Genomic DNA, 20,744 nt, shown 5'->3' with positions numbered 1-20,744 from the left:
GGGGTCACCCTCCTTGGCCCTTCCAATGGGACTCTGTGCAATAAGAACTGCCCTCGAGCCTCTGGCTAATTAAACAAGCATGTCACATTTAAACATACAGTTTTTGTTTGCATTTTAAAACCTGTGGTGGTTTAAAGCTGTAAGTACCCCAGAAAAACATGTTCTTAAATTCAACCCATTCCTGTGGGTACGGGCCCATTTAAGTAGGACCTTTTGACGAGGAAACTTCAACACTGTGGCCCAGCCCAAGAAGGAAGGGTCTACTAATGCTGGAGTCCTCTATAATCCAAGTGAGATTCAGGGAGAGAAAGAGGGAAGGGTGGGGGAGAGGAAGGAAGAGGAGAGCAGGGACGCTGCATGTGCTGTGCCACATGCCAAGCTAAGGACCTAGGGTCGCCTGCAGTCAGCCTGGGAACCCCAATCTTTGGGAAGATGATATCACTTCAATGACACCTTCACTTGGACTTTCTTTAAGCCCCCAAATCGTCAGTAAATACATTCCCACTATTTAAGCCAGATCATTACATTGGTATTTGCTTCAGCAGCCAAGGAAAGCAAAGCCAAACCATCGTAAAACACGTAATTAATCCATCGTTATAACAAAAACCACGTGTGGCAGCTAGTGCAGGCTCCCTGGAAGACAGCAGGAGGTGCAGAGCGGAGAAGGACCAGCCACCCAGCAGCCCAGTGTAGCAGTCCTTGAGTCCAGAGGCCTGGATTTTAAATCTTGACCATAAGCCCTTTTTTCTCCTCTTCTCTCCTCTAGTACAAAGACCTGAAGCTGTTCTGAACCAACAAAGCAGACAGTTGGGATTCGATTTTCTTTGACTCTGGGTGAGATGGAACCGGGCTCTTGTCAAAAAGGGGAAGCTGTCTGCTGCAAAAGATGCAGGCCGTCTCTTTATTAGTTACATTCACAGGTACGGGGAGGAAGCAGAAAGCTGCAAGGTGGTTCTTCACAGGGATTCATGTACAAAAGCTGCCCTGCGCTTTAAAGGATTAATTTCACAAGCCTTAAATTGCAGTTTAATTTGAAAACTAATTCAGCCCCATAATTGGCTTTCTGCTCAAATAACTGAGGCTAAAGATTTAAATTCTTAATATTCCGATGACTTTAAAGTATCTGGCACCATCTGTGCATTCGTCCATGGCATTAGTCTCGGGGGGCTCCACTGGCAGAGATAAAATAAATAAATAAATGGGGCCCACTAATAGAATAATCTGTTTAGGCAAAGACTGCATTGCACAGCTGAAGGTTTCTTCAACTTCATTTGCAGCATGTAGATTTCTCTGGTATTTAATATTTTAAAATGACATTAATTTCAAAACTTTCAATATAGGCCCTCACATACTTACAAGAGGTTCGAGAGAGCAGCAGATTCCAATTATAGCCTTTTTTACTTAAAAAATAATCACTGTGGAGGCGTCTTTTCTGGAACAGTCTGTCCAGAATGCTGAGACTGACCTGGGCTGCCTTTGGCCATGAGGATCTATGGGCTATTCTGATTTCCAGCTGGAAAATGCCACAGGAAGGACAGGAACTGCAGGGCTGGTTCCCTGAAAGTCGCCCTGGAGGGAGTGCTTTGCCCTGCGCCCTCACTGTCTGCGGCTCCAAAAGGATGAAGAGCAGACGCAGGCAGTGGCTAAGGATCAGGGGATGTGCGTTCAGCTTGCTGTCGGCTGCCCTCAAGTCTGGGGATACTTGCACCTCTTCAGACTGGCGTAGTACCCCCTCGCCCGCTGGATCAGGGGATGTGCGTTCACCCTGCTGTCGGCTGCCCTCAAGCCTGGCGATACTTGCATCTCTTCAGACTGGCGTAGCTACCCCCTCGCCCGCTGTGCCCAGCACAGCCCCTGAAGGAGGTCCTCCTGGGTCCTGCCTCTACTCAGAACTGGTCCCAGGGCTCAGGGACCAGGCTGGGCACATTCCAAGGTGTCATTCATGCCCCGGAGCTCCCCGCTTTCCTGAGCCCCCTCCCCACCTTGCTGGGGTACCCTACAGTGAGTGAGACAGATAGTGTCTTTGCCACACAGAGGTGTCCATAGCAGGATGGGAACTGATGACAGACCAACTGACTGAGGGACAAGGAGACTAACATAAAGTGAGTGCACGATGTGAATGAAAGCAAACCTGAAAGAACCGCTAATAGAGGACAGCAGGAGCTGAGAAAGGCCTGCTCAGTTTCAGAAGGAGGGAAGGACTTTCCAGGCCAAGGAAACAGCACATGCAAAGGTCCTGAGGCTGGACAGACTTCCATTCCCCATGGCCCGGGACATTGGTTCCTCTGCCTTTCCCCAGGCACGTGCCATGCACTGTTAGCACAAAGCACACCTATTTCCTGGGTCCTCAGTTGGACGAAGTGCTCCCTAAGCGTAGAGTTGGTGATTTCCCCTCCTGGTGCCCTGCACAGCACCTGGCACAGACACCTACCTTACATATGGAAGGAACATACACATGTGCTCTTCCTGGGGGGAAATATGCTAAATCCTATATTTCTCCCTTTTTCCTTCTTTTTGCCTGATGGTGGATGTAATGTTTGGAGGTGCAGCAGCTACTTTGTGACCATGTGATGAAATGCAAGAGGGGAAAATGAAAACTGCAAAGATGGTAGGTCTGATGTCTTTGAGTTCTCACCTAAATTCCAATTTGTTCAAATGACTGTAGTTGGGCTTTCCCTGACTTGTGGCCAAACTACCCGTGACGTGCAGAGTGGGAAGGTGAGGCAGTTCACCTGAGTGGTTAGAAGTGTGGGCTTCAGAGCCAAACTGCTGGTGTTTAAATCTCATCACCTGCGCTGAGCTGTGTGCCCTGACTCAGCTGCGTTGTCGTCTCCAAACCTGGGACGATGAAAGTTCCTGCCTCCTGGGGCTATGGTAGGATGTGACATGTTACTCTGTTTCAAGTGCTCAGACTGGTGCCCCGTGCAGAGGGAGCCCCTCAGTGCCGGTCACTGGCTTTCCTTGGTGGTGGTGTGTGCTGAGCTTGCTGGGTTAGCTGAGGCCTCTTTGTGGACCTGGCTGGCAAGACTTGGACTTGGAAAGAGACCTATGTCCTCTTCTCAGAGAGTCTGGATTCAAGGGCACAGGGGGTGGCCACACTGCAGGACAGGCTTGCCCACAGGTGCAGTGAGGCCCGAGGGGCAGGTGGGCGCTCACTTCAGGTGAAAACAAATCGCCCTGGAGGGAGATGCCCCTGTTCCTTCATGCAGGGCCCCCCATGATAGAAGGGGCCAACCCAGGGCAGCTGTGGCTCAGGGATTACCCTGAGGGGCAGGTGGGCACCACAGCACTGGGCCTGCCTGGGGAGGTGCCAGTTCTGGTCTGGGGTGGATGTAGCAAGGTGCGGCTCCCGTCACTGTGTCTGGGATTTCATCCCAACTTCTGAGGGCTGGCACCTCCCCTCTTCAGAGCTGCCCCAGGGCTATGGAGCTGCAAGTGGAGCTGACATGCCCTGGGGTGCCCATGGGTGACCAGCTTGGGAGGGGGCACAGGCCCACTCCCACTGCAGCACCCTGTGGCTCCGGCTGAGGCTGGGCCTTTGCTGCTACCTACCCCAGTTGGGCTTCTCCTCCCTGAGAAATTAACTCAGTTGAATCAGGGAAGTGATTTTGAGTTTAAATTTACAACGATATCAATAAGTTGGTATCTGTCAGTAATAATAAGGCTATTAGTTATAGCACTACCTGCAGGAACCCGTCTAGATGTCCTCATCTGATGGTTATACCTGTAAGGGCCTACCTGGACACCCTCACCTGATGGCCACACCTGTAGGAGCCCACCTGGACATTCTCACCTGACAGTCACACCTGCAAGAGCCCACCTAGATGCCCTCACTTGATGGTTACCCCTGCAGGAACCTACCTGGACATCCTCACCTGATGGTCACACCTATAAGGGCCCACCTGGATGACCTCACTAATGGTTACACCTGCAGGATTCCATCTGGACACCCCCACCTAATGGTCACATTTGCAGGAGCCCAGGTGGACACCCTCACCTGATGGCCACACCTGCAGGAACCTACCTAGATGCCCTCACCTAGTGGTCACACCTATAGGAGCCCACCTGGATGCCCTCACTAATGGTCACACATACAGGAGCACACCTGGATGCTCTCACCTGATGATCACACCTGCAGGAGCCAACTTAGATGTCCTCATCTGATGATCACACCGGCAGGGGCCCACTTAGATATCCTCACCTGATGATTACACCTGTAGGAGCCCACCTGGATGTCCTTACCTAATGGTCACAACTGCATGTGTGGGAGCTGTACCACCTCATTTTACTGATGATGGCAGAGACAGTAAGGAAAGTTGCTCACGGTTGTAGCCTGGGCCTGCAGAGGGGAGCTGGGGATGAGGGTGGCCTCCTGGCTCCGGAGGGGGTGCCCGACTGCAGGGCAGTACTAAGTGTGGGCAGCAGCTGGGGTGCACATGGGTGACATCATGGTTTGGAAACGTGACCACTGTCCATGATGTCCAGGTTCACTGTGCAGCTTGGGTAAGAGAGGAGCGAGGTAGGGCGGGGGGACTCAGGGACCCGTGGGACAGACCAGAGGACCCTGAAACAGACCAGTACGGATATGCCCAGCTGGGCCTGACAAAGGTAAAAGAAGCCCATCAGGGAAGGTGAGCCTGCTAGCCAATGCCCTGGGCAGCTGCAGGTGAAATGCAAGTCTCCTTGTTCACAAGTTAACCTGAAATGGGTCCTGGACTCAATGCAGCATGTAGAAAAATGATACAACTTAAAAAAACCCAGAAAATCTTTGGGGCTTGGGCTGGGGGAGGATCTTTGGACAAGACACTAAAGGCTGACTCACAAAAGGGAACATCGATAAACTGGATCCATCAAAACACAAAACTTCGCTTTGCAAAGACCCTGTGAAGAGAATGAAAAGGCAAACTAAAAACTGGGAGAAGATATCTACAAAAAATATGTCTGACAAAGGACTGGTATTCTGGATGATAAGGAGAGTGCAAATCTCCAAGGTGGACACTCAAACAATCCAAGAAGACAATGGGCAAAAGGCAGGAGCAGGCACCTACCGGGAGAGGACACAGGCGGCACCTGAGGAGGTGCTCAATGCCATCAGCCATCAGCGAAACATGACACCGACCGCACTGGGCTGTCACCAAGCACCCACCGTAACGCCGGCGGGGATGCAGAGAAACTGACCAAATGGAGGGATGTGAAACAGCCCAGCCACTCTGGAAAAAAGTGCGGCAGTACCTTAGAAAACTAAGCATGTGCTCGCCACCCAACTGTCATCACACCACTGGGAATTTATTCTGGAGCAGTGACAACACAGTGTCAGAAAACCTGGGCGTGAGTGCTCGGAACAGCTTTATTTGTAAAAGCCCCAAGTTGGCAACAGCCGGGATGGCCTGTGGGGGGTGAGTGGCCCCGAGCCGTGGAAAACCACCCAGTCAAGAAAGGGAGTGGGCCCCGAGGCCACAGGCACTTGGATGACTCTCTAGGGAATGATGCTGATGGAAAAGCCAAACCCACAGGGTCAAATTCTGTATGATTCCATTTCTAAAGTGTTGTTGAGATGGCAAGATGAGAGAAACAGAGACAGGTGAGTGGGTGCTGGGGACTGGGGTGGGGGGGGGCATGGCCGTGGCTGGAAAAGGGCAGCACCAGGCTCCTTGGGATAGAATAAATCTGCACGTATGCTAAAATAGCCTAGCACCACACACACACACACACACACAGGAGTGCAGAGGAGACACTGGGCTCTGAAGGTTGGTGGGCTATGTTGGGGGCAATTTCCTGTTGTGGTTTCGTACCATCTAGGGTTTTGCAGCATTTTAACCACTGGGGAGGGCTTATGGGATCTTATTTACTGTAGAATCTACACGAGAATCTATAATTATCTCAAAATAAAAGTTTAATTTTAGAAAACCCTGTACTCTCCCAGGAAGATGACACAATGAGATGGAGGTGCTGATGCCTGGGGAGCTGCTGTGGCCCACAAACCTGGCCCTTCAGTCACTCACCCACCCAGGGGCCCCAAGACCCTGCCCGGAGCCCAGGGCTCCACGGGGCCAACACCACTGGGGCCTCCCTCCTTGTCTCATCTTTCCCCAGAAACCCTAATCTTGGTTCCATTTGGGGTGAACCTGAACTCAGTAAACTTCCTTTTTTAGGGAAGATACCTGTATTCTAGATGTGTCATAATCCAGCCAGCCTTTCCCCATCCATGAGTTCCTGAGGCTTAGGGGCCATTTCCAAGCCACAGAAAGATGACCGTGATGGACATGAACGTTTCCACGGGAACCCTCCAATGGCAGTGAACGTGCACTGGGTCAGCAGCCCTAAGGGAAGGCGGGCACTCACACAGAGAGAGAACACCCTGCTCCTGCGGGGCAAGGTGCCGTTTCCCTGCTGGGGAGATGAGGTGGAGGGAAAGGCAGCCGGTGTCATGGGTGGTTGGCCACAACCACGGGAGGAAGGTGTGTTCAGAGAGCACAGGGTAGGGCCAGGGGTCTGAGTCGGCCCTGTGGGAAGGGCAGTGGGGTGGCTAGCTACAGGTGGTGGGCAGCAGAGTAGGCAGATCCTGGTGGGAATGGCCCAGCCACACTCACAGGGTGCAGGGATGCCTTTCCACTCCAGAACCATGGATGCAGTCCCCATGGAGCTCTGACAGCTCCTGACCACCAGGCCCCGGCAGGATTTGGGACCATCACCTAGAGGGGACCATCGGCCTTGGGCTGGCCCTGTCAGCAAGGACATCAATAACGTCATCCTCCAGAGCCACGTGGGCTAATGCGGTAGCTACCAGCCACACAGGGTTATTTATATTTTAAATTTAAATGAATTAAAATGAAATAAAATTAGAAATTCACTTTCTTGGCCACATAAGGCACATTTCAAGTGGCCCTGGGTGGCGGGGGTGGGGGCTGCCACACCGGCCAACAGAGGTGCAGGATGTTCCTAGAAGTGCGGACACTTTCTCTGGACTACGCTGACCTGGAGCCACAGTGTCCCCGAGCGGCCCTGCCTGGCCCTCGTGTGCTGCACACCTGCTCCTTGGGTGCAACTGGGACAGCAATGGGGTCTTCCTTCAGCTCCACCCTTGCCCCATGCTCAAGCCACATGACATGGGTGGGTCCAGAGCTGGACTCTGTCCATGCTGGAAGGTTCTCACTGCCTGTGCACAAGCTGCAAGAACAGCTGCAGGGCTGGGCACATGACCCCAGTCAGGCCATAGGGACCTGCTCTGGGACTTTTGCTGGACCGTGCCGGAAAGAGGGCCTCCCTTTCCCTAGACTTCCTGGGGAGAAGCCCATAGTGCTGGGGCCATCAGGGTCCAGGAGGGGTGACGCTCCCTGAGGAGGGACCAACATGGGGGAGAGGAGAGTTGAGCAATGGCAAGATTCTGGAACATTCCATTTTGGTACCATCAATCTCTGGCCTTTCTGGTTACGTGAGCCACCAGCTCCCTTTCTTGTGGGACACTCAGGTGGGTTTCTGCCTTCTGCTTGCAGAGGAAACCTGACTCCTGTGACCAGAGCTTGCGGCGCTCCTGACCCCGTGTCGTGGAGGATGCTGCTCTCCCACTGGGGACGGGTTATCCTGAGCCATGTGTGCCTCCCGAGCTATTTGACCCCAGCATGGAACGAGGCAGCCCGAACAGATGGGCGGTGCCAAAGGGGGCTTTGCGACATCGAAGAGAGGCCGAGAGGGACATGTAGGTGGGTTGAACATGGGATCTGCTCCCAATCCTGGTCCCGACTCTGCTGCCAATGTCCCCAGACGAGTTGCTGGTACTGTAGAAAGTTCTGATCTAGCTGAGTCAATATTTAATACAGCTTTTCATTCATCTTCTATTAGAACTCACATCTGAAACCCTTCATTAGCCTATTGTTCCTGGAGTAATGACTAATTTTCAGCGGTAGTTTTCCCTTATCCCACAAAGGCTCTTACAAAACTCTTCTAGCATTGTAATCTACTGCTGTGAGAAGAAATTGGAGAAACTATTCCCAAGACCTAGGGAGCTCCCTTCTCAAGAAGGACATGCCACCCTTTACCTGGATGCTATGGCCTCGCCCTCGATGGGCGAGTGAAGGGTGGGTGAGCTGGCTCAACGCGGTGTAGGACAGTTCCACCCTGCCTCTGTGCAAAGACGCTGCATCTATACTGCCCTCAGAGGGCCAATTCCGGCACTGCAGATGGGCTCCGGGGTCCCCCATGGGCTCCGAAAGCCAGTAAGCATTTAGGCAAACACAGCCTTTAAAAAGTGGGGAGTGAGTGGGAAGAGAAGGGGCTGCCTGGGAGCTCACAGGAGCCTCTGGCCCTTTCTAGACCCATGCCCAGTATCCCCAAACAGAGACGAGGGGCCTGCGGCTCAAAGGCTCTCCAGGATTTCTGAACAGACACAGCAATTTGCGGCTTTTATTACCCAAAAGAGTAAAGCTGGGTGTACATTTGAGAAGACTTTCTCTGTACTGATTTGTTTAAAAATAAGACATGGAGGGGGGGGGGCGGTGTGATGGTGGCTCAGTGCCATGCCGGAGACCCGGGTTTGATTCCTGGTGCCTGCCCATGTATAAAAAGAAAAAATAATAAGACATAGGAGTTTTGACTTAGGGAGAAAGGCTGGAAAGCCTAGGTGCCTTTAAACTGCATCCCTGGTCTTGGGGAGTGAGGCCCCAGGTTCTGTGATAACCAGAAAGCACCCCCCAAGGCCACGCCTCATCCCCTTCAACAGTAAGTTGCTGGGGGTCTCATCTGTTTTCTTTGGCTGCTGGTGGCTCATGTGTCCCAGCCTGCCCCTGCCCTCTGGGAAAGGCTAGAATGGACGGCCCACGGTACAGCAGAAGAAATGTCATTAGGAAGCGAAATTCTGTTCAGTAACCCTGGGCTTGCGGATCTCACAATTCTGAAAGACAATCAATTGAAGGAGCAGTTCACCTTGCTGAGAGAACAGCCCCAGGAGAGCGGCCAGGGCCATGTGATGACAAATGTTTGCTTTTGCTGCCGGGAGCCCAGACGCTGGTCTGACCCCTGGCGGGGCCGTGGGGGCATGTGGTTTCCAGTTGTGTGCTCTAGTTTTTCAAAGCAGCAAAGTCTATTCCAAAGGTCATGTGGGATATACCTATGCTTACGATCATCTGTTGCTCACCTAGGCTTCCAGTGTCAGTAGGCATCCTGTGTTTTAGCTGCCTCATGTGGAGTTCAGCAGGGCCCTCCTCAGTGACTGTGTGGCCGGTCCCTGTCCCCTTAGTCCCAGCTGGGCAGAGGTACGTCCCCTTCCTGTCCCCACCTGGGAGGCTTGTTGAAACGCGGACCTCCTGGGCCCACCTGCAGAGCCTGACTTGGCCAGTGCAGATGTGCTGGGACCTGCACAGCTAATACTACGAGGTGAGCTGCTGCTGCTAGTCCTGGGGCCACACTGGCCTCGGGGCCTCCGCTGGGGTCTGACTCGCACCTGCCCAGAGCAGCAGCCTGCCAGTCCCAGGCCCAAGCCTACTCATCACTAATGGGCAGAGGCGGAGTGCCCACTTTTAATATTTCTATTGAGAAATCTTCACACACGTACAGTCCATACATGTGTACAAATGGCCCACAATGTCCTCACACAGCTGTACACTCATTGCCATGACCATTTTTTAGAATATCTGCATCATTCCAGGAAAAGAAACAAAAAGAAAAGAGAAAAAAACCCATACACATCACACCCCCCCTCCCCCCCACCAGCATTTCTTTCCACTGAATTTATTCTACCCTCTGTACCCCCCCAAATTCATCCACTTTTTTAATCCACATTTTCCTACTCACCTGTTCACATCCCAGATAAAAGGGGGATCAGACACAAGGTTTTCACAATCACACAGTCATACTGTAAACATTATATCGTTATACAATCGTCTTCAAGGATCAAGGCTACTGGAACACAGCTCAACAGCTTCAGGTACTTCCCTCCAGTCACTCCAATACACCCTAAACTAAAAAGGGATATTTACACAAGAGTCCCCACTTCTTGGTATTTGTGGGGAACCAGGGATTTGAGCCACGACAAGAGTTTAACAAGGGCCCTGCACACATTAAAGTGGTTGCCATCATTTGTCCTGGGCTGGACTTCAGGAGGCCAGGCTCTTGGGGCCACTGTGCTGGGAAGCCAAGGGCCATGCCTATGGACCCACCTCTTTGGCTGGTGAGGCTCTGATAATCAAATTCAAACCCTCACAACCTAGAATGACAGGACTTCTCGCCAGCCTAGGCACCTGCCCCAGGACCTTGGCATATGTACTTTCTCCTCTGGGGTCGCTTCCAGCACCTGTACTGGCCCCAGCCCCATTTGGCTGCTCTTTCTCACGTCTCTAAATGTCACCTCTGCAGAAGGGCCTTCCCTGATCTACAGATGTCCCCCATTACACTGCACCAAGTACCTCGTGGGTTTCCTTCGGGACCTCTCCATTGCTGTCAGCACTTAACCTGCTGCTTTGACTCTGCCTTTTGTCTGCTCTAGGCTGTGAGGTCTGTAGGAATAGGGGCCCAGTCTCCCCGGCGCAGTTCCCAGCATGGGGGAGGTGCTTGGTCATGAGACATGGTACACGGTGGCCCTTCCAGCCCCCTCCCCACCCACCCTGGGGCCTCTTTCTGCAGAGCCTGTGGGTGGTCAGGAAGCCGATGTCCACATGCCTCTCCGGTGCAGCCTGGCTCACCTGGCTTGGAGCCCTCATCCACAGAGCCGTTGTAGACCTGGTTGAGGAACTCGGGGCGGTTGTCGTTCATGTCGATGACGTAGATGTAGAGGTCAATGGGGTTCTCCACCTTGTTTCCATTCATGTCCACTGCATGGGCTCTGAGCTGGAAAGCAATGGACGCTGTCAGAGCTGGAGACATCTGGCAGGCAGCCCCGGGGACTGCAGCTTTGGGTGGGGTATGGCAGCAGCTCCTGGCCTCAAGGGGCAAGGGAGGCAGCCTGGGGCAGGGGCCGGGGGTGCTTTCCCCCACCATGTGACTTCTCTGAGGGTCAGTTCTGTCCTCTGTAGGGATGGGGAAGGGCCTGGAGAGCTGTGAGCAAGGCTGCACAGCCCCCCATGGCTGCTTCTGCTTGCCCGTGCACTGCTGACTTTATCAAATGTCTGGGGTAGGAGAAGCACCTCCAACAGAAGTGTCCTCATTTCCCAGCCTTTGGCCTCAAATGCAGCCCATCTACAGTGGCTGCTGGTGGGGGTGGGGGGGAAGAGGGGCCTGGCTCCCAGTAAGGGAAGGTCTCTAAAGTCCTGCACTGAGAAGTCAGGAGCACCTGGCTCCTGAGTGCACCCCAGGTGGAGTCTGGGGAGGAGGCCATTGGGCAGCACAGAGGGGTCCCGAGCAGGCACCAGAGGGCTCAGGCCAGTTTGGGCATCCCTGACGAGCCCACCTTCGTGGTCTTCCATGCTCAGCTCTATCTGCTGCTGGTGACCTGTGTCCTGAAGGTTCCCAGGATCATGGCTTCAAGGTCAAAGGGAAGGACACTGTGAACTTGGGCAGAAAGGCTGCAGAAGAGGTGCTCAGCCCTTCCCCTTAAGCTTTGCCCATTCCTTCCTCCCTTCCTGTTTTAAAGCTTTGCCCATTCCTTCCTCCCTTTCTTTGCCCTTTCCCTCGATGACATCTATCTAGCACTTGATAATGAGCAGGACCCTGATTATGTTCAACTGAACAGGTGCGAGCCGCTGCCTGCAGCTCCTCACCCCAAAGGACACCAAGAAGGAAGAGAATGAAGGTGCAGTTTGGTGATGGGGGGCCCTCCAAGGGGGTGATGTTTGAGCTGAGACCTGGAGCGTGAGGTACAGCGACGGTCCAGGTCAACAGGAAACGCCAGGGGAGGAGACGGGGGCAGGATGGGGTACCTGGGGCCTTTGCTGGGCTTGGGGCAGCTAGGATTTCGGAGGGGAGACCAGGATTCAGGGGAAGAAGGGATTGGTCCAGGGTTTCCCCAAGTGCACATGTTGAATCACGACCCTCCAAAAGGCTAAGACCCCTGTCACTGCGGGAGTGATGAATTAAGAGGCCGCTGTGCTGGGGCAGGGGGGCTTAGCCCCCTGAGAAGAAGGGGAGGGGAGATGCAGGGTACAGGTGAGAGACTGAGGAGGCAGAGGCAGGGACACAGCAGGAAGGCAAGGGTGGGGGTTGGGGGGACTCCGGAAGCCAGGGTCGGCAGGAGTAGCCTCCTTGCAGCCCTAGGTGGGGGGCGTGTGACCTGACGGCACCTCCATTTCGGACTTCTGGCCTCTGGCACCATGAGACCGCACATTTCCATGTTTAAGCTGGTGGGTTTGCAGCCCCAGAACAAAGCCATGACGGTCACACGCCATGGCCTGGCCCATGTCTGTGAGAAGCCACACACCACACACAAGCTAAGCACATCACAAGCCAAGGTCATTATAGCAGCCAAGGTGCCGAGGGCCAGGCTACCCCATGAGCTCCCTGGGGGGCAGGAGAGGGGCACTGCTCCCCAGTCTGAGTGGCGGGCACCTGCAATGCAGCCATGTCCAGGTTCCCATAGCCCTGCACAGAATGTCGCCTTTCATCCAAGGGTTTGAGGCGAATCCTAGGACTCTCTTTGCCTAAGGAAGGTTGTTGTAAGGAGATGAGTTAGGACTGGTTCCTGGGGGATCTGCAAGCGACAATGCAAGATGCGACTGTGAACTTGATGGAAATCAGTTTTAGGTATCCTGTTTAAACACCTCGAAATGCCACACTGTCGATTCACTCAGCCACCCTGTGCCCATTGCCTTTGGAGCCCTTGGCTCCTGATCCCGGCCTGACCTCCTGTGCCTCAGATGGTGGCAGCACAGCCAGGCTCTCCTTTATCTTGCCCATAACAGTCCTAGTCAAAGGTCATACACGATGCCTTTGAAATAATGTAATTCTGAGCAAAAACTAAAGTTACTCTCTTCCAACTACAGTGGCCTGGCCAACTTTGGGGGCTGTCATCCACAGTAGAAGCTGCCCTAGTAGGGACAAGGTCACCATGTGAGGCAACCCTGTGGCCGCTCAGTCTTCATCCCACTTGCCCCGCCCCCAAAGGTGCAACTACATTTGATGCCTGCATGGAAATCTTCAGAGACGGGCACCGTACGACCCATGGCCCTGGCTCGACACACATGGAAGAGGCTACAGTGTGCCCTGCAGCTGGGAAAAGCAATGCCGACATGAGAGGCCCAAGCTTGTGCGCCGATCTGAGCATCCCATGCCATGTGAATTCCCTGCAACGCTCTGAAGAAGGTATTCTTCTATCCTTGTCCCGGAAGACAAGGCTGGAAAGCATTGACATGCAGGCTCGGTCTTCTACCTGAGCAAGAAGGAGAGCTTGGAGGAACATTGCCTGGAGAGACCACATTCATGTGTGTGGAGTTGAATTCTCTCCCTGTGGGCTGCTCCAGTCTCTGTATCTCAGTTGCAGGTTCTTCTCAGGGCACGCAGCCGGAGTGCTCCTGTGGCCTGGAAAGTTACCAGGTGAACGTGACAGATTTCCTTCCACCAACGATGCGGCCCCAATGCAGCCCGGCTGCCTGCCCCACTGGTTGCCGCCTTGGAACTGCCTGCATGAATGCGCTCTGGTGCCCGCACTGCCTGGGGGACTGGCATCGTCCCATTTGTATTTCATGGATGAGGAAGGTGAGGCCCAGGAGGATGGTCACTGCCCAAGCTGGTGATATGCAGTGGCGCCCAGCTGCTTGCCTTACTTACAGAATCCTTAGAAGCATCTAGAGTCAATCTGCAGGACCAGCGGTGATGCTTATTTATCTACTTTGTGCATTTGAATGTTTCCACGTTGGTTTTCTGAAAGTGACCTGTGCCCTGAAGTCATCAGGAAGCTGGTAGGTTGATGACACCGTCTCCCTGCCCTTGCTCTGGGCCCGAGATCAGCAGAGAATTGAGAGATCCAGGGAAATGCATGGGAGAAGACCCCAGGTCAGCACAAGATGCAGCATCTACGGGGCTAAGAGGGACAGAGCTGGGCCGAGCGATGGACTACCATGCCTGGAAATGCCCCAGCTGATTCAAGCTGAGCAGCCAGAGTCACATCCGGCAGGAGTTGTGTCTGGTGGAAATGGGGACCCACAGCTCCAAGTCCCAGCGTCGGGATCCCCAAGAGGAGAGAAAGAAGGTGACTGGCAGGGGGAGGAGGCTCTTTTTCTTCCTAACAACCACAGTGACATGAAGTGAATCTGTCTAATCTCAAAAAAGGTGAATGCCATCAGACAAATGGGCTACGTTTGTGGTCAGTTCAAGGTAGGCCCGGGGGGCTACAGGCAGAGGGGTGGGGGCTGCATGGGGACCTGAAGTTGCGGCTGGCTCAGAGGGAGCAGGCTGGGTCTCCATTCTCTCTCCCTCCTCCCTTCTCGGCTCACTGCAAGAGCTCCAGTTATCACCTGGGCCAGAGATGCCCAAGAAGAGCACATCTGGGGGTGTGTGGGAGAGAGAGGTCAGGACACCCACAAAGTATCAAGGCCACATGACAAGGTCCACTCAGTTTCCGACGAGAAGGGGACACCCAAAGACCCTGAAGACCTATGTTCTGGAGTGGGGCTGGCCAGCAGGCCAGGCACCAGCCACCCCCAGGCCACCCAGAACTGCCCCAGAGCCCACGCAGCATAAGGGAAGAGAGGCAGGTGCACGCAATCTTAACCACACGTTTCCTTCCACCCGGAGAGCCCAAACATCACCATTTCCACATGTGATCCACGTGCAGAACTCATGATGAGATAACTGACTTCCTCATCAGAAGGCCAAGCCTCCAGGTCCCATGTGCATTGTGCATTTCTGTCTGCAGTGTGTTGGGAGGAAGAGGCTGGAGGCACCAGCGGGAAGCTCAGGAGGGGACCCAAGGTGGTGGGGTGGCCTCACGGTGGTCGGGGCCTGGGGGTAGGTGGCATGAGCTGAACCTGACTGGCAAGAGCTGTGACGTGGCAGGAATCACAGCCACCTCCGGCCATGCAGAGACCTCTCATCTCTCCCTATTTCTGGGGCAGCCCCACGGGTCACCCCCTACTGGGTGGCTGAACTAAAACAACAGAAATGATCCTCCTGGTTTCGGTGGGCAGACTTCCAGAGGCCGGTGGACAGGGCCGGTCCCTTCTGGGCTGCAAGGGGACCTGCTCCTGCCTCTTTCTGGGTCCTGACACTCCTGGACCTGCGGCCACATGGCCCCCGCCTTGCCCCTGCCTTCACCTATTCTTATAAACTCCCATTGAGTTTAGGGCCTCTCATCCAGCAGGACCTCAAAACGTGCTCCTTAATTACATCTGCAATGTACTATTTCCAAGCAAGTTTGTATTCTGATGCCCCAGGTGGCTTTGGATTTGGGGGTGCCATTTAACCTAGAACACTAAGTGGGCTTTGGAAATCTGGGTCCAGGAGCCACATGTCTAAGTCCATGGGGAGGCAGGGAGCCTTCCCCTGAAACTAGGCAGGAGTTTGGAAGCAGGACGAGGGGCCCAGCTCATGCCACCCCTTCCCAGGCCGGCACAGACCGCTCCCATCCCTCCTGCAGTCCAGTGCTGGCCCTGTAGGCTGGCTGGGCTGGATGTGGAGGGTGGAGGCTCACCTGGGGTGTGGGCGTCTATGGGCTGCAAGGTGTCGGTGGACCAGGCAGACATGTCTGGAGGGGATGCCATGCTGGCCCTCTCCTGAGGCTTCACTTTCCAGGCCTGGGGCTCCAGTGTGGGGATTTAAAATGGAGCCACACTGCTGGTGGCCACGGGACTGCCCTGGAAGGTGGGAGCCCCTTGTCCATCTCCCTGGCACATTTGGAAGCTCCCTGGCATTGAGGGCCAGAAAGGGCAGCCTGCGGCAGGCTTGGAGCGGCTCCTGACGCTTGCAGTACCCTGCTGAGGGGCCGGGAAGACAGAGGAGGTGGTAGCTACAAAGTCCCCTGGGAGGTGGGGGACAGAGGTGATGGGATGCTCCTGAGTGCACGCTGAGCCAGTCTAAAGTAGGTGGGTCCAAATGACGATGATGGGGTCCTCCCTAAGCCACTAGCCCCAACCTCACCCTTATGCTTCAGGAGGATAACCCCGATTCCCATGGGAGGTCCCGAGGAACCCCAAAACCCCACTCCTCTCTGTCCCATGCCTCCCCACTCCCAGGGACCTAGCTGAGCTGGCCTTGCCCCTGGCTCACAGCCTGGCCCAGGATGGTGGGGAACCCAGGTCCTTTCCCAGGGGTGCCCTAGGCTCAGTCCAGTCACAGGGTGACCCTCCACGACCGCCTCCCTCCCCAAGACCTAGGCGCCGGGCCCCGGCCCCAGGCTGTTTGGCCTGGCTCAGACTGTCCCTTCTTCCTTCGTCCTCTCCCACCCTTGGCTCACATCTCCTGCTCTCACTTTGGATGGCCACCTCCTCCTCTGCAAGCCCTGCTTCCCACCCTCTTTGCCAGGCCCTGCTTTGAATGTTCAGAACCCCCTTGATGGCTGAATGTGTCAGGCAGCTCGTAGCCATCTGCATCTGAACTGCATTTTCCACTGGACGGTGAGCCGGTGGAGGGAGGGTCCCCATCCAGGCACTTGGGAAATCAATGACCCACAATGCAATGCAAGGCCCTGCACACCCTGAACCCTGTGCCGCAGCCTCACCACTGACTCATCACTGTGTTTGCTCACTTGTTCCAGCCACACGGGTCCCCCTACTGCACCTCCTGTGCTGCCCTGGGGCCTTTGAGCTGTCTGCTCCTTCCTGCGGGAAGGCTGGACCCTGGGGCCATTGTGGCCTCCTCCCCTCCTTCAAGCCCTTGTCCAAATGCCCTTTTCTTGATAAAGCTCACCTTGAGGCTCTCATGCTGTGTGAAATGGCACACACTCCCACCCCCACTCCAGTTACTTTTACCTGCTGTTTTCCCACTGCACTTTGAACATGCTTATAATTTACTTTATAAGGTTTATTATTTGCCCCCCCACCACAGACTGTCCATCCATGAAGGCAGGACTCTGTTTCACGTACGGATGTATCCCCAACATCTAGAACAGTGTCTGACACTCAATAAATGTTTGCTGAAAGAAGGGAGAGAGGAAAGAAGGAAGGAAAGAGGGAGAGAGGGGAGAAGGGAAGGAAGGGGGAGGGGGAAGGGAGAACAGAAGACAGTGAAGGAGGGAGGGGAGAGAGAGAGCAGGGGGCAGCAGGTGAGGAGGAGGGAGAGGAGCTGAGGCGGGAGGGTTCAAGAGGAGGGATATGAGAGATAGAGAGCAGGAGGGCAGCAGGGAGGAGGAGGGAGGGCTGGCAGTGCACCCCAGAGTCAGACCAGCACAGGATGCTGGCAAATGGTGTGAGGACGACTGAGCAGTGGGACGACTGAGCAGTGGGACCATCCCTCATTTCACGGGAGCCCCCTGGGAGAAGGTGTTTCTTGAAATCACCTGTCTGAAAGCTAATAGCAAAGTCTGCCTGAGAAAAAACTGCACCCCTACCCCGGCCCTTGGAGGGTTTCCCCATCTGAGTTCTGGTTCCGATTCTGGAACCCTGACCTAAAACAATCTCAACAGCCCTGACCCCAGTGCACCTCAAACACCTTACTCCCAAACCACTTTCTTCCAATTCCTCAGCAACATGAACAAAATCATCAGTCCTGCTCAAAAAAGATGCTTAGATACCCAGGCACTCAAGTGAGATAGCCTCTCCTATTCAGCTGAGGAGATAACCTGTCTCTTTTATACCTCCCTTTTCTCCCTGTCCCCAGACCCACCACCTGAGAGGCACAGTCAGTGGACGCTCGGATGCCCACCTCAGATGGGGTGGGGGGGCAGATGGCATCATACCGGTACTTGTACCTACTTTTCTCAAGACAACAGAGCAGCTAGCAGAAGGCCTGAGGTCTGACTGCATAGGAATTTGTAGGCACATCCTTTCATACCGGCTTCAAGCCAAGAACTGTTTGATGCCTCATTCTCTCACTAGAGCAGAAACTCCCCAAGATTGGGGGCATGTCTACTCTATCATTATATGTCCCCAGGGCCTCGACACAGGGCCAGGTGCACAGTAGATGCTCAAGAAATGTTCCCTGGATGGGTGGATGGAATGGTAAATAGATGGATAGATGGATGACGGACAGATGGACAGATGGATGAGTGAACAAACAAATGGATGGATGTAGGAGTGCAAGATGGATGGTGGAGAATGTTGTGATAAGGGGCCTTTCTGAAAGGTCAGAATTAGGCCAGGCCAAGGACATGGATTGCTAATGGCAGTGTCCGTGACTAGTCTCAAGGAAATTGGGAGGGTGTTTCCAATGAACTTTGTGTAAAATGTTCCCCAAAACATTTGGGGTATGTTCCCCAAAATCGAAACAGATAAGCTCCCTGGCTCTATGTCCATAAGATGTAAACATAAGATCATTGTTTTGCCTAAGGCCGTTTCTCATGAGAAGGTCAGGCATTGCCTGTGTGAATAAAAGTCTGCTCTCTTAAGCACTCGGGGCTCTCTAACAAGAGAGCAGTCCCCTGTTGACCCATATCCTCTTGTGTTTGGGTATTTCTTTCACTGCGAGCAAGTGTGTCAGCATAGCCCCCGACAAATGGATGGATGGTTGAATGGATCAATTGAAGGATGGATGGGTGAATGGATGGACGGATGGATGGATGGTTCAATGGATAAACTGAAGGATGGGTGTGTGAATGGGTGGAGGGAGGGCTAGGTGGACAGTTGGGTGGAGGAGGGCTGGGTGGATGGTTGGGTGGAGGGAGGGATGTGTGTATGTATGGACAAATGAATGGATGGACTGATAAAGTGAAGGATAGATAGAAGAATGGTGAAAGGATGGATGGGAGATGAGATGGGCTAGACAAGGGGGAAGAGTCTGGAAGAATGAGCCATTCTGGAAGTATGAACTTCTTTTGGAAGCTGATTTGAGGAAGGGGGTCTGAGTCCAGCAAGCTAGGGAGCTGATTTCAGGTGCTGTGAGCCCAACTTTGATACTACCAATTGGAGGAAACTACAGGGTGTGAAAAATCTCCTAGTCCAGGTGAACTCATCTCTGAAGTTGCAGCTTCTTGGGGCTTGGACAACCCACTTGTGAAGATAAGAAAGTCCCCATGGCTCAGATGGGACAACTGGCCTCCTGGTGTGGGCCCGCCAGGTTTCATTTAGCCCAGCACCCTGATTCTGATAGGCAATGGGGAAGGCCTCCATTGCCACTGACAGTAGTGATTTCATCTGACCTACTCCCTCCCTCTGCAAACCCTCACAGAGCAGCCCCCGGGGCTAGGCTTGGTTCTAGGACTTGAGATATGAGGTAGACAAGGCAGATGACTCCCTGCCCACCTGGGATGGTACTTCTAGTGGACAGAGAAGAACAATAACTCACAAGTGAATAATAAGCAAGTGTGAGATGCAGCAGTCAGGCCGTAGCAGGTGCCAAGAGCTGAAGCCAAGTGAAATCGGGATGATTAGCCTGGCACCACCAAGGCAGAAGTTGGGAATCCATCTTCTCTAAGTGAACGTCTGTGTTTCCAAATCATGTCAGAGTAGCTGGAGAGCAGATGTCCCCAAACAGCATACAGGTACCCCCCTTCCTATGCACAGGCCTCTGTTCCAAGCACTTCACCATCTTCACTCACTGGGTTCTGGCCACTGCCCACCAGGATGAGGGTGAGCTGAGCTAGGAGGTCTCATACACCATGAGGAGCAAGTGGGGCTGGGGTCAGGAGCCCTAGTGGCCTGGCTGCAGCCTGCAGGCCATGCTACAACCCTGGGGGCGGCTGACCTGCTCAGTGACTCCCACCCTAGAGTAGGGTGGGGGTGGAGGCCCCAGCGACAGTCAGGGACCCTCTCTCCTTAAGCAAGACAGTGAAATCCAGGGGCCCAGCCTTCTAGATGGTTCTGATACAGGCTGATGGGCCGGTTCACCCTTCTCCACTAGGTTCCCTCTTGCAGCCGGCACTTACTGGGTAGGCCCCCCCACCCCGCTGCTCATGTGGTGGGGTCCCCCTCCCCCGGCTGCTCATGTGGTACGCCCCTTCCCCTGGCTGCCCACACTCCCATGGTAGGCCCCCCTCCCCGGGCTGCCCACACTCACGTGGTAGGATGCCCGCTCTTCCCGGTCCATGGGCCGAGTGACATACATCCGGCCTGACATGGAGTCGATGCTGAAGACCTCCATGGGTGGCTGGTCGGCGCCCACGCCTGTGACGCTGTACCGGATGGGGATGTCGTTATCTTTGTCCGAGCGGATCTGGGGGCAGATGGAGGGAGCCATCAGCAGGGTCACCCCCGCGGCCACCCAGCCCTGGTCCTGCAGCCTCTGAGCGGGGGGCAGGTGCAAAGGGCCCCCAGGAGCACAGGAGGGATGGTGGAGCGGCACAAGGCCTTGGGCAGGGCCCCAACATGCTGCTCCAGGACCCCCACCCAAGAAGACAGCAGACCACAGCCCAGGATTCTGGGGGAACAAGGGGGGCCCAGGCCGTGGACGCTCGCTGGGTTTTCCTTCCTGTGTGAAGGCCACACTTGTTCGACAGAGGCAATGAAAGAGATGATTCAGTTCCCTGAGAGGGGACCCCCAGGTGGGACCTTGGATGGTGGCTGGGACATCAAATGACCCGAGAACAGTATTTAGGAATCAATATTCAACCCTACAAGTGGCTGGCAGTATGGTTACAGAGCTATATACGAATATAAAGACGTTTATCAGGGGGCTTGGCAATGTGAAAGTGATGGGTGAACAATGGTCGTACGGGTGCTAAATCCAAAGCACATGAGTGGAGACAAGGGAGAGGGAGGGGGTTATTAACTGCAAGGGTTAATAACTTTATAAGT

General features: G+C 54.3%; 1 protein-coding gene across 2 annotated transcripts in view; it reads right to left on the bottom strand.

The window, feature by feature from the left end:
• Positions 1 to 20,744, bottom strand: part of CDH4 (cadherin 4) — a 646,269-nt gene that overhangs the window by 103,911 nt on the left and 521,614 nt on the right. For both annotated transcript variants that reach the window (XM_077116937.1, XM_077116946.1), the window contains 2 exons: positions 20,008 to 20,163; positions 10,674 to 10,818 (listed from right to left, as the gene is read on the bottom strand). In XM_077116937.1, coding sequence (XP_076973052.1) covers positions 10,674 to 10,818; positions 20,008 to 20,163 — 301 coding nt within the window. The remainder of the gene's footprint in view (positions 1 to 10,673; positions 10,819 to 20,007; positions 20,164 to 20,744) is intronic.

The sequence above is a fragment of the Tamandua tetradactyla genome, chromosome 1, assembly GCF_023851605.1.
Source record: "Tamandua tetradactyla isolate mTamTet1 chromosome 1, mTamTet1.pri, whole genome shotgun sequence".
Classification (NCBI taxonomy): Eukaryota; Metazoa; Chordata; class Mammalia; order Pilosa; family Myrmecophagidae; genus Tamandua; species Tamandua tetradactyla.
Note: the sequence above shows the minus strand (reverse complement) of the source record. Positions and strands in the feature narration are given on the sequence as shown.